This window comes from Diplotaxodon limnothrissa, linkage group LG18 (assembly GCF_057381915.1).
Source record: "Diplotaxodon limnothrissa isolate DT_005_m linkage group LG18, D_limnothrissa_male_GT1.1, whole genome shotgun sequence".
Taxonomy (NCBI): domain Eukaryota; kingdom Metazoa; phylum Chordata; class Actinopteri; order Cichliformes; family Cichlidae; genus Diplotaxodon; species Diplotaxodon limnothrissa.
The window spans coordinates 20,854,549-20,868,577 of NC_140613.1; the positions used below are offsets into that span (position 1 = coordinate 20,854,549).

General features: G+C 41.3%; 2 protein-coding genes across 2 annotated transcripts; both read left to right on the forward strand.

Moving 5' to 3' along the window:
- The first annotated feature begins 311 nt into the window (after positions 1–311).
- Positions 312–8,274, forward strand: pask (PAS domain containing serine/threonine kinase). Its single transcript, XM_085378276.1, has 20 exons — positions 312–516; positions 696–919; positions 1,033–1,203; positions 1,327–1,461; positions 1,542–1,676; positions 1,854–2,016; positions 2,482–2,654; positions 2,739–2,868; positions 2,967–3,138; positions 4,312–4,544; positions 4,634–4,763; positions 5,269–5,822; positions 5,909–6,051; positions 6,184–6,351; positions 6,459–6,584; positions 6,695–6,829; positions 6,939–7,138; positions 7,418–7,551; positions 7,654–7,803; positions 8,105–8,274. Exons 1-20 carry the CDS (start codon positions 312–314, stop codon positions 8,272–8,274), a joined length of 3,651 nt encoding a protein of 1,216 aa, XP_085234402.1.
- Positions 8,275–9,809: 1,535 nt separating this feature from the next.
- mterf4 (mitochondrial transcription termination factor 4) lies at positions 9,810–13,731 on the forward strand. The gene is made up of 4 exons (XM_085378144.1): positions 9,810–9,843; positions 10,094–10,505; positions 10,603–10,787; positions 12,704–13,731. Exons 1-4 carry the CDS (start codon positions 9,817–9,819, stop codon positions 13,094–13,096), a joined length of 1,017 nt encoding a protein of 338 aa, XP_085234270.1. The 5' UTR covers positions 9,810–9,816; the 3' UTR covers positions 13,097–13,731.
- Positions 13,732–14,029: the final 298 nt, after the last annotated feature.

Genomic DNA, 14,029 nt, shown 5'->3' on the forward strand with positions numbered 1-14,029 from the left:
TAACAATTTCATTGCTAACTTGCAGTAGCAAGTTAGCAAATGGCTAGTTAGCCACAGTGCGCAGTGCAGGTAACGTTACCTTGTCAACTGGCATTAACTCAAACAGCCGTGCCTAACAACTAGGAAACGAGCTGAGGTGAGTCTTGAATGCTGCAGTATCTGAGCAGCATAGATATTATCAATAAATCATGTCCTGTTGCATAAACTGCAAAGTTAGCCTATGATATTAAGCTGTAATTGCTACAACCACTAATTCTCTGTCATTTATACTTGAGTCAGCTATTCTCAACGCGAGCTACAAAACAGCAACAATGTCGCTGTCAACTGAGAATCGTTTTGCGGCTTCGGGAAGCGTCGTTGTTAAAGGACAAACTATTTGTGTGGTTCCCGACTTCTCGTCTGGTCACCTGGAAGATGACTTTGACCTGAACAGGTCTTACCCGTGTACTCGCAGACCTCTGTACAAGGAGAGGCTTTTAGCCTTTCAGCGTCGTTATGATCCGGCTTCCCTGACAGGTAAATTTCAGCAGTGTTGATTACAACCAACAGAAATGCTGCGCTAATAAATTCATCTCAAGTCAGTTTTGATATGACGCCCCCACCCCCATCACTGACGGTTTTGATTGGCTTGTGTTCTTAAACTAAGGGGAATAAATTGTATTTAAATCAGCTTATAACACCACTTTTTCCTACAGGTGATCATTTTGACATTGGATCTTCTGTGGCCACAAAAAACCGCCAGATGTGTAGTTTGCTTCCATCTTCTCAAGCTGGTTCCTTGCCACACTTGTCTACTATGTCAGAGAGAGAGGAGATGCTCTTCAGTCAGCTAATGTCTGGTGACTTTGGCCTGCCGGGGTATCCCTCTGCCTTCAACCCAAACAAAGTCATTCTAACTGTCAACCATAAAACTAAAAAGGTACTGTGTTGTTGACTTAATGTGGAGGGAGGTTGCTTTGCAGCACAGGATAACCAGCATTTCAACTGTATGAATTGCTTACTTTATTAATTATTTATTTATTTTAATTTCAGGTTTTGTCAGCAAATGAACAAGCCTGCAAGCTGTTTGAGTGCGCAACTGAAGAGCTCATTGGAAAAAAGCTGCCCTCCCTCTTAAAGAAAACCAGTCAGGTCCTGGAAGAAGCACTGGAAGAGGATTTTCCACTAGTCGATGGGACTGTTGTAGCAGCGTCTGGAAAAGTGGTATGAAATTACTTAAAACAGCATGAGCCATTGAGTCAGATTTCTTTAATCTACACCATAGATTTATTCATTTCATTTGTTTTGGGTTTTTTTTTTTTTCTTTGTTTGTTTGTGTTTTGGCAGGTGGATGCCCTGACTTTATCTGGAGAAATGCCAGTGTCTGTGTACACCTACAGACAATCACAGAATGAAGAGCACCTCCTTCTTGTGATGGAAAATGTAGAAAGGATGTCTTCCTTTTTGTCCTTCTCAAGAGATGTAAGTACACCCTTATTTAGCATTCTTTTACAAATGTAAAGTAATGCCTAGCCATAGACGTGTACATTTGTCACTTTCAGGGCAGAATCCTAACCTGTGATTTGGCATTTGCCCATCTCCATGGATACCATCATCCCGAGGAGTTAAAAGGAGTTTTTGTGAAGGAGCTAATCCCCTCTTTACAAATCCCCCTCCGCAGTCATGCACTGCCCAAAGTAAGCACACTTTTGAACTGTTCTGCTCAGCTAAGGAAAACTCTGAATTTTAACCTCTGCTTCCGAGACCCTTTTTATCAATGTGCTGCTCTGACATTTTGGCAGAATGGATAAGAAGAAAATTATATCCCTTTTTAAATATTTCTGTAGTACAATTTTTTTTCTATCTGCTTTCAGATGCTGAGGGTTCAGCGAGTGTGTGGTAGAAGCAGAGAAGGTGCAGCAGTCCCGCTGTGTGTTAAACTTCAAGGGGCGGTGCAGTGTGGGAAACCCCAACACCAGCTTAATGGGACTGGCTACATATACCTCAATGACAGCCTTGAAATGTCATCCTCATCAGGTAGTTGGCTTAAATTGTAGGACAAAGCTATGACCAATAGATTAAAAACACACTCACTGTTGTGCACCCAGTGGGTGTGTGGGTTATGCACCCACACACTGTGTTGTGCTGTACACTCCAATTAACATTTAAACTTCTTGCAGTCCAATAGAGGTGTAGGTTTTACATTTTGGGGCTTTTCCTGGACAATTTAAAGTTGGAAATGTACTAATATGGCCCTTACAGATCAGATGTGGTGCTTGCATTGACAGCTTTCAGGCAGCTTTAATGTTAGTGGCCTTTTTCATGCCGTGTCTGTGTCCACTATAGTGAACACCTGTTGTTTAGTATCCTCAAGTCTGATGTTTGTGTTTTAAGGCAATAAATTCACTAATACCCCCCCACCCCATGTCATCTGCTTTTATATATCACTTATGCTTTCTTTAACTAATTGTGCACTTTGAACGTACGCTTGGACTTTCACAGACGTCAATGTGGACAGCACTGTCAGCCCAGCCCTAGAATACTCTGGAACAGTTTGGGTGTTTGCTCCTGTCAGCGGTCTCCTTCTGCTCCACACTGATGGTTCTATCATCAGCATCCACAGCCACCTGGCCCTCAGTCTGTTTGGCTACAGCAAGGACGAGCTGCTGGGGAAGGTCAGCCAATGTAACCACTGAACGTGGATGTTTGGACTGAGGACCATCCAATCCTCATAGATATTGCTGTTTTGTTATCTATAGAACATCACTTTCCTGATGCCCGGTTTCTATGGGTGGATGTCGGACTCGGACAGAAAGACCAGATCCTTCTCTGATTCTCATGCAAAGGCCTCTAAAAGTCCTGCAGCATCCAGGATATCAGGAAAATATGGTGAGTGTTGGAATATGTAAGGTACTTATTTTTACCTGTCATGCAGTATTATTTGTTTGCACTGTGCATCACTTAATAGTTTCTTATTTCAATTTTAGACCCATCCTCACTAGTGGCAGGAGACATGGCCATGGTGCACCGAGCAGCTCTGGAAAGGACTTCAGCAGGGAGAGGCAGGATCTTCACTGGCACCAGCATGATGCTGGATAAACAGGGCAGCGCTCTGTCTGCCCTCTCCCCTCCTGCAGTCACCTCAACACGTGTGGTTACGTAAGTACGCGGGCACATTAAAATCGTCCAGCTCACAGGCTCCGTGATTTTAATGTGTATCAATGATTTTATCTGGTAAGTCATATCCGAGGCTTTTAGTAGCCTTGGATATGATGGTGATTAATTCTGACAGGAGGTTTTATGCCAGCAGATATTCAAATTCACTGTAGACTTTAAACAGAGTGGGTTTGTGTACTCTGAAATGCTGGACAGACAAAAGCTGCTGTTGCGACAATCAGGTGCCTTAAAGCCGCAGGCTGCATGTATATTTAATGTGCTTTGCAGTAAATCTGGAAGCACTCCAACTCACTGGTCAAGCCTGATGGTCTCACTGTGTCTCCAACTACTCAATAGACACTGAAACACTAATTACATTTTCCCCAGTTAGATCAGCTGTGACTGCTCATCGTTTCTGTCCTTTCTGCTGTTATTGTTTTCCCCCCTAAAACTTGTATCTGAATTGGACTCGTAAAGCTTTTGTGACTGGAATGTTTTCCCCAAATTTCACAGTCATGATGATTCATGAATGATTGTGATGCTGGAATATCTCAGTGTGGGTTAAGTGTGTTAAAAGGCCTCTCGTTTGCCATCTGTTGGACAAATAATGTCACAGCATGCCTGGTATTTAAAAAATAAATTTAAAAAAAGTAGAGATTTCTAATATAGTGCCTCTTATTTAGAATTTGAAGAAATAGTAATGCATCGTTAAGTTGTTCCAACTGAATATTATTGTTTACCAACCTTTTATACAAAATATGTATTTCAGTACTGAGCTTTTATTTAAGCTAAGCATTTACAATTTACAGCATGCAGATAGAAACTTGCATAAGTCCTAAATCTTCAGCCTGTGGGGGAAATAAACAGGCAAAGACTTATTCACTCACTAAAAATGTAACTGCAGAGACAAATTAGCTGGGAGTTAAGGCATTCGTTCTTGTATATGCTATTACCAGTGCTTGTAAGGTGAAGTGCTTTGTGTTTTACACTTGCACCAACCCCAAAAAACAAGACATCCACAGCATAGATTGCAGTTTTCCGTATACATTTTTGATTTCCTAGGAGAGACTTCAGATACGTTTTCAGTAAATATTTTGCCACTGGAGTTTGCCTGTAGCTTTCTTGTGTTGGCATGGAAAGAAAAGAATTGGATTGAAACAGCCCGTCTTTCCTCAGGGCCAATAACACTGCAGAGCTGATGGAAGAAGCAGCTCAGGTAGCACCATGCTGTAGTCAGATAGACAGTGTGGATACTACTCAGGCACTCCTCAAGACATTTACCTGGGTGGAACTTCCAGATGACGACGCCTGCCGCTCTGTTCCCACTGAACCATCGCACCAAAAGAGAGAACAGCAGCCGGGCAGTGAAGTTCAGAAAAAAGATGAACCCGCCCCTGAGAATATCCCAGGTGTGACGTAGCTCTGCTGATGTTTTCTTTACATAAATGGAGCTCCGCTATAAATACAATGTACAATGAATGTTTTTCTTGTTCTGTAGACTGTCCTGCTGGGAATGAACATGCTGTTGATAAGATTAACGACAAACCACCTGATGTAGGAAAAGATCACCGTTCATCTGCCTCTGTGCTTGAGGAATCTAGCTTTGAAGTAATCTCAATGGAGAGCCGGTGAGGAGAGATATTTTTCAGTTATGTGGGTAAGATGAGGCCCTGAAAGCCTCTGACGTGCCTGGTTGAAACTTCAAAGAATCTAAAGATGCTAATGAGAATGTCAGCGCTCGCAGTTACGTATATCATACTTTAAAATATTGCACAATGGCAGGAAGAAACAGACGAGTTTCAGCCTGTAGCTTAGAAATGCTGTCTCATTCATATTTTTGGCGTCTTTAGTGGGTCGGCACCTTTTTCAATTGTATAAGCCTTTTCAATTGAGTATGCTTCCTTTTTGTTTAGTTAGACTTCAAAGAAAACTGGAAACATTCATTTCACATATCATTTGCTATACTAACACCTGGATGTGTTTCTCTGTGTTTTTAATACAGTATTTGATTCCACTGTCAAACTTTTATTCATTTCTTTCCTTATTTCAGCTTTAGACGTTTCCTTCCTTTATGAATATATTTTTCATGTATTCATGTAACAATGTTTTGGTTTTTCTAATTTAATTTCCTAGGTCTTCTTCTGGCTTCTGTGAACACGGTGGTTCTGATCCAGCCCAAGCAGTGGACTCAGCCAGTATCTTTCTGGACCTAAACAGCAATGGTGATCTAGTTAGCCGGGCCCTAGCGGAGCTAGACCTGGGCGGTAATGTAGAGCTGCTCAGTGGTGGAGGAGGCAACAATGACGCCCCACACTCTGTGGCATCATGCGATACAGCTGAGCTCCTGCGGACTCCCTCCCCATGCATGGTGCTGTCTGACCAGGAAGCGGAGCCCAGTGAGCCTGGGGACGTTGCTGCTGTGGAGGCCAGAAACGAATCACCTGAAAAACTTGAAAAGCATAAGGATGAGCAGGTTCACTGGGAAGCTGTCTCTGCAATTCATCAAGGAAAGGGCCAAGAGGGCTGTGAACAAGTGAATACTGGGATTCAGTCACTAGCAGATATGCCTGCCACATCTACTCCCAAGAAACAGAAGGTGTATGGACACAACCAGTCCTCAGAAACCACATGTATAGTGGAGGGGCAATTTGAAGGAAGTGGATACCACAGAGACGGCACAAGAATAGGTTGGTGTTAAACTGTTTACTGTACTTTAGATTCCTCCTAAAAATCAAATGCAAAGCAACAAGTATTTTTCTCTGCTTGTGTGCAGATGTGCTGTGTGATGTGTGCGGGACAAACCTCCCAGACGGAAGCTCCATTTTCTGCATGTGGATGTGCAGACTCAGCCAGCAGGGGGCGATGTCACAAACGGATCAATCACTGCACGACCAAACAGCAGGCAGTCTAGGAGAGGTCAGTGGCTGTAATGATCTTAAGTCTAGGTCAATAAAGCATGGATTTTATCTTATTTATATTTTAATGTAAACTTCATTAGAGGCGGTTGTGTTTGTAACTTGGTGATCATTTACTCGTTTCTTCATGAAGAGGATTGGTGAGGCCAGTCAGGGGGAAGCATTGCGCTCCACCATGGACCTCGAGCAGTCTAAAGCCTGTGATGGACAGTTTGAAGAAGAGTACAAGCCAATCAAAGCTGTTGGTAAAGGAGCCTTTGGATTTGTCTGGAAGGCAGAAAGGCGCTGCGATGGGCAAGAAGTAAGAAAAATATTTGGTGGGGGGGGGGGTTGTTGTTTGTATATGTAGTTTTTTTTGTTTTGTTTTTTGCAGAAGATGACTTTATGACCTACTTTAAAAACCTACAGGTGATTGTGAAGTTCATCAGCAAGGCCAGAATAGTGAGCGACTGCTGGGTAGACGACCCAATGTTAGGGCGAGTGAGCCAGGAGATCGCCATACTGACCCGAGTGACGCACCATAACATCGTTAAGGTCGCCGTGCGGTTTGCATCACATGACCCTGTCGCAAAAGTTTCCAAAATAATGTGTTTTAATCGTGAACTGTGTTGCTTCACATCATACACCTGTGTTGGTGTCACTAGGTGCTGGAGGTGTTTGAGAATGGGAGTTACTTTCAGATGGTGATGGAGAAACACGGAGATGGTTTGGACCTTTTTGAGTTTATAGACATGCAGCCGAGGCTCGATGAGCCCCTTGCCAGCTACATATTCAGACAGGTACACGCACAGCCAGAAAAATACAACCGTGTCAGGCGAGTGGGCTCATAAATGTGACATGAAGTATTGATTTGTTCTTTGTTAAAATGCAGCGTCTGTCTCTTCGCAGATTGTGGCAGCTGTCTTCTATCTGAGGACCAAGAACATCCTTCACAGGGACATAAAAGATGAGAACATCATAATTGACACATGTTTTCACATTCGACTGATAGACTTCGGCTCTGCTGCTATAATGACTCCTGGGAAGCTCTTTTATCATTTCTGTGGCACCCTTGAGTACTGCTCCCCAGAGGTGCTACAGGGAAATCCGTGAGTATACACTATCTGTTAATTCTTTTTCCTCTTTTTTTTTTTTTTTTTAATGTATTTTATTAAATAGCATCCTTCTGTTTAAAGAAGTCACTTAAATTATTGAATCTGAATGCAGAGTCTAGTTAAGAGTTATTTTTACAGTCCTAGATTACATTTATGACCCATTGAACTCATGAATTGAGCTCTAGAGTATACAATTTTGAGAATATGCCATCAGCACTGAATTAACTTGCTAATAATTGTAGGCTTCTCTCATAAGTGGGCTTCTTTTTGTAGCTATGAGGGTCCAGAGCTGGAGATGTGGTCTCTGGGGGTTTTGCTCTATACGTTGCTTTTCAGCGAGAATCCCTTCTGTGACGTGGGTGAGATCCTGGATGCCAAACTAAATCCCCCGTATCATCTCTCTCCAGGTACACAGCAGCTGGTTGTGATTTCACAAAATATGATCCTTTGAGTTTATAGAGACAATTTTGTCCAGTCAGATTCTGAAGTTTTTCTGTGTATTCTCTCAGAGCTGGATGATGTATTACACGGGCTGCTTGACCCTAACCCAACTCACAGAATGGACTTAGACCAGCTGCTGCTGCAGTCCTGGATCAGTCAGCCCATTTCTCTATCAGAGTACACCTGGGCAGAGGTGGTTCCTGAAAATCTGAGCTGCTGTGAGTACTCTTAAATGGTACTGTTGGACTAGTAGATGTCAGACTTTTTCTGATATTCCACACCTCAGGAGGTGGAAACAGTTTATCCCGTACACCTCTTAATACTCATCACTCTGCAACAATAAAATAAGTGCATAAGCATCAGGCCACTTTGATATTTTTTTTCCCCTTGAAATGTAATACAAATTCAACTTAGTTTAACTTCATATTTTTCCTTTTCCACCTGCACCACAGTTTGAGAACCTCGTTGACAATCATTAGCTATGTTTTAATGTACTGGGGCCTCTGATCTTTTTATCAGGTTTACCGCAGCACCAAGAATCCAGTCCTAAGGCGTACATCGGGCAGAGCTCATTTTCAGGCGGTGGGGATGACACTCTGCCTGAGGATGACGAGGAGGAAGATGAGGACGAGAGGTTGGAGATCGCAGCCCTGAAATCGGAGCTACATAAGTACCTCGTTGAGGATTAAAGACTCTGCTTAAACAAAGTGAAGCCTTCATGCGAACTGTCAAATCAACTTTTTTTTTATCTGGAGTCACTGAACAAAGATATAAATGTTGAAGAAAAATGAAGTGTGCCTCAGTGATGGGACGCTGCTGTCGGGACTAAATATGAGACAAACAGACTTCTGACTTAATCATGGGTCGGTCACACTGTGCTTGTTTCTGTGTTCAGGATGTAATGTTTTATTTATCTTTTTGCAGTTTGAGGAAAAATTAAAGCAGCAAAAAAAAAATTTGTGACAGTTTAAAGTATCACCCAGCTTTACTACAAAAACACAACAACTATAAGCTGTTACCTCAGAGAAATCACACAAACTCATTAAAGTTAAAGAAACTCTTGATCCGGCTTTTTTTTTTTTTTTTTTTTTTAAATAATGGGCAATTTATATTCATAGTTTTATTCTTGTATATTTTAATTAAAAGTGTAAGAATATCTGATATTTATCTATTTATTTTTATACATCAATAAATGTATTGCCACAAGCATGTTCTCTTCAGTCAGGTAACTGCTACTTAAATTTATATCCAAAACACTAAATGACTGCAGTACTTGTTGGGGACACATTTATTAGGTTCCCAGCTGGTGTTAAAGCTGCCAGATTAACAGCTGCTGTTATTTACAGGCTGCCACTTCCTTCACAGACTTTCACGTTATTTCAAAGTAGAGAGGAGGGTGGTACTGCAAATATTTCATCATGAGTACCTTACACTAGCTACAGACTGTCAGCTATCCCAATAAAGTTGAAGATTTATTTTCACTGTGAAGTGAAGATAGGACTTCCTGAAAAGTCCTTATAATAACACTGAACCATTTAAAAAGCCCAGACTTTACTTTTTTTATGTATCCTGATTGCATTCACCATGCTGATTCTCATCTGAAAACATGTTTTGGAATTAAAAATGATTAACTCATGACGTTGATAACATGAATTGAGCACTATATCGTTACTCAGGGCAGGAAAGCACTGCCAAAAAGTGCCCGAAAGTCTCTATTTAGACTGTTGACTCTATGATTGTTGAAATACAATCTGTCAAATATGTCAATCACGAATTGTGTCAAGCAACTTTGAGGCACAATGCACAAGCTGCAATTAGATCCTGGTAAAGTGACGTTTGAAGGTGTCATTGAGTTTAAAAACATGTTTCCAAAAAGCACTGAATTTATTAGTACAGTCACGCAGAGCCATAAGGATAAAACAAGTAATTTCTTTATTTTATATATAAACCCTAATGACTGTGGTCTATAAACAGATAGAAACAAAGATATTAGACGCTTAAAAAACCCCATCGAGAATCACTTTTTGGCACGACACAGGCAATTTAATTAAGAAAATGTCTGTCTTATAAGATTTCTAAATCATGATCACACCATCATATTTGACTAGCCGAATATATACCAAAGACTGTAGAAAAAACTGTTTTCTACAGTCTTTGATATACATACACACGTAGCGGAACCTTTGTACTCTTTAAGTTGGAAGACGGAAATATTTCGATAACGGAGAAGCATGGGGACCCGTGTTGCTGTGAATCAGGTGAAGTATAAATACAAACTATTACGATTTAGTATCTTTTTCCTCGAAGTAGAAATAATTAGAGGTGCAACACTTTTAACTGAATGGACCCATCAGTAAAAAAAAAAGGAAAGAAAAGAAAAGACTGACATTTATAACCTTCACGTCTGCTAACTTGAGCTAATGATAACGGTGGAGTTTGTTAGCATATTTTCTGCCCCCTCTGCCGCTGCTGTCTGTGAGGGTTTTAAAGGCGTGTATTTTTCCACAGGTACTACGGTTGGCTGTGAGAAATGCCACCATATCTACACTGTGTCCGCGTCAGTTTGGGAGATACTACCCCCAGTCCAGATGGTATTGTTCCTTCACCAACCAGGCAACGCAGCACAGTCAAGACTTGAATCCTCCGAGTGGGATCCCGGTCACTGAGCTGTCCCTGCGCTCTTTCATTGATATGGGCTTCACAGAGAGTCAGGCAGAGCAGATATACGAGTCTCTGGCCAATGTCAGAAAAGGAGATTCTGCCAAACACATCCTACCAACCCTCACAGCTCTGTTTGTCTTGGGTCTCAACCCGTCGAGTGTGAAGAAGTGCCTGGAGAAATGTCCTGAACTTTACACCATCAAAGAGGCACAGCTGCAGCAGCGCATACGCAACCTGCGGAAAATAGGCTTAGTTGAAGGTAAGGTGTTGCCTTTGCGCAGTTTATTTCTACATTAGATCAGGCATAAAATTACTGAAAATATATGAAACCCGCATTTTACTCTATTTCTCCGTAGGCAGTCTTCAGAGGGTGGTGGCCCATTACCCCAGGATCCTGACTGTGCCTTCGAAAAGAGTAAAAAATGTGGTGATGTTTCTCAAAGAGAAGTGCCTGTTTACTTCCCAGCAGGTCACAGACATCATCAGAGATTGTCCAGCAGTGGTGCTGGAGAACTTGGATCAGCTGGAGTACAAGTTTCAGGTGAGCAAGTGAATTGCGTTTGCTGCTTTTTGTTAGGTTTTGGTTTGGATTGTCAAACAGACCTGTCCAAACAGACCTTATACTTGGGTTCTGTGTATTCAAATGTGTAACAAACAACGGTTACCATATTATTACATAAAAGATGCAAATGTGAATTCCTAGTAGGGCTGAACGATTATGGAAAATAATCTAATTGCGATTTTTTTGCCCCAATATTGCGATTGCGATGCGATATGCGATTATTTTTTAAGGTCTTTGTCTTCTGTATTATTAAACAAAGACAAGCAATACATCATATAGTATGGCCAATACTATATTACATTAATTTTAAACTGTTCTTTCCTGGAAGACAGACCTCTGTTATGATGACATGAGGTGATGCATGAATTGATGACTGACATTTTTATTTAACTTCTTCAATCACAACAGTATATTTGAACATACACAATAGTTTATTTTTAGCTTACAAACATCTGAGCATAAAGTGCTGACAAGGAACCCTGGTGTAAACATTAAAATGAAAGTCAGTACAATGTGCAGATTGCAGAAATATACATAAAAAAAAATCAGTGGCTTTACCACACTCAGTTTTTCGACATCTGTGAACTACTAGACAGTCATTCAATTAAAAAATAATATTAAATAAATAAAACTAATAAATAAAAAATACACACATCTTACTGATCTCTGCAGTCAGTAACATTACACATAAAGTGCAAACATAATAGCAATTGTATAAACACACACACAAACATGCCTTTAAAGTTTAAAGGCGTGAAATTGGACGGTCTAGCCTTCTGATTAGCGTCACCGCTGTCTCGGTGGAGTTTAATAAACTCGGCCGTCTGCTTCTTGCTATCTAAAATATAACCAGACACTGGTGTAAATTCTCGACTGTCTCATACTTCTGTTTAATAAGTTTTCTGTTTGACGTTTAGTCAGCTGTGTGAAAACCAAGGAGGAACCCACCCGGGGGATTAATAAAGTTTTTTTTTATCTAATCTAATAACTTTAATCTCAGCCAAACCGATTTACTCACGAACAAACAAAACACTGAAAAAAGCCCAACAATAACATTTTTAGGTTGTCTAAGTGACTTATATATTACGTTTAACCCGAGCAGCGAAACTCCGCGGTGATCTGAAAATGATGTGCCGGGAGTTGTGCCGTTCTCGGCCGCATCAGTAACCCTCGAGCTCCCGGCTAGCTGTCGAGCTGGTGGGTAGCAGACGCCTCTGAAAACGTCGAAGCACTTTTGCAAATATGCGATATCTTGATAAACCGAGCAGATATTTGATGTTTACACAACTACTTTCTCGCCTGAAAATATGTTAAAAGTTTATTTTGTGACCCAGAAAGATTAGTATGAGTAATTTTAAAACTTAGTAGCGGCCGCCATTGCTGGAAACTGGAGTTTGGCTGGGCCGCGCTATGAATTCTGGGATATGGTAGTAATTTGGACAGCCTTATAATCGCAGTATAATCGCAGCCTTTGCGGTTAGAAAATTGCACTTGATCATGTCGCGATATTATCGCAAATGCGATATATCGTTCAGCCCTAATTCCTAGATGTTTTGAATAAGTTATCAAAGATGATGAGCACAGTGGGCTCAGTAGCTCCATTCCAGTAATAATAGACTGAATGTTATTTGTATATATATTTATTTTTTTTTTCAGATCTGCATTTTATAATCCTGTGAGCACTTCTGCAGGTCTCTTTGTACAGTGCAGAGTGGGACAGTGTGCATCCGCATTGCACTTTCCCACATGAAAGCATACCGTCCTTAAGATCAGCTCAGAGTTTCGGAATAGGAGTATCTCCTGTGTCCACACTTTTATATGTTGTCCACTTAAAGCTGTTGTCAAACTGTGTACTAACTGTGTTGACCGGCACATTTTACCTCCTCTCTCCACAGTACGTCTACTTCAGAATGGGTGTCAAACAGGCGGAGATGGTGAAGTGCCGACTGTTTCGTTACAGTCTGGATGAGATCCGCTGTCGACACACTTTCTTGGAGCGACGGGGCCTCTATGAAACCCCGGACAAGAAAGGACAGACGACGATCATCAACCCCAATCTGGACAGCGTCCTTAATGTTGATCAGGACACCTTCCTTGCGCACGTCGCCCAGACATCAGCGGAGGAGTACGACGTATTTAAAAGACTGGCAGCCAGGGAGTGGCAGGAAGGGGAGCTGCAGCAGGGCAGGACCGAACCTGATAGTGACGATGAGGATGACGACGATGACGACGATGACGACGACGATAGAGAGGCAAAAAGTGGATATGGGAAAAGGAGAAAGAAGTGACTGCTTGTTGAACCAGTCTTTGTTTTTTGCTTTTTAGGGAAGTTCCCTAGATTATTATCTAAACCACCCATGGGAACACAGTGAGAGCCTTTTGCTGGGGTTTATGTTAGTGGTTTCATCATGTAAGACGTGAGGACGTTGGTGTGAGACTGTGGGTCAGGTCTAACTTTGGGTGAGGAAAAATGTGTCACTAATATTTTTGACTTTCCTTCATTGATGGCATAAATTAAATGAATTTCAGAAGCTTGACTTGTGAGTCCTATTGAAAACAGGAGATGACTGCCAATCCCTTTAAGTGAGTTTTCGAATAAAGTCAAATAAATTCTTGAAAACCAATCCGATTTACTGGGCAGAAAACGCTATAAAAGCTACGGTGTGGGGAGCTCCACCTCGTTACTACGTGACAGCTGAGTGTTTGTAGCTCTCTGCAGCCCCTATACTATCTCTCTGAGTCAACAAAGGGTACATTCAGAAAGAGCCGTCCAGTGAGATGAGTGCTGCAGAGCACCGTTTTATTTATTTGAGCATTAACGGATGCACGCCACAGGCAGTTTTTTCCATTTTTGAGCCTCAGGTAAGATCACTCACCTTTTGTTCAATCGATAATTTGTCAATAAATATGTTTATGTAGTCATTTCTGGGTTTTGTTTTGCTCTTTTTGTTTAGTGTATACAAATTTTGGTTGGGAACGTGGTTATCACGGTTGTGGTGTTCAGCTTAGTTATTTATTTTTTGCTGAGTGAAATCATGATGTTGCACCTGATTTGTGAGATTGTACATGAAGAGAAGTTGATGTTCAGGGTCCATTGTTGAATATTCGTTCATATTCGAATTCTGCCAACAAGCTTCTGGCCGCTCATTTTAATTGTTAAGTAGACTAAAACAATTAGACTGGACTGTAAAATAAAAATGGCATGTTTAAAAAGCTGGAGC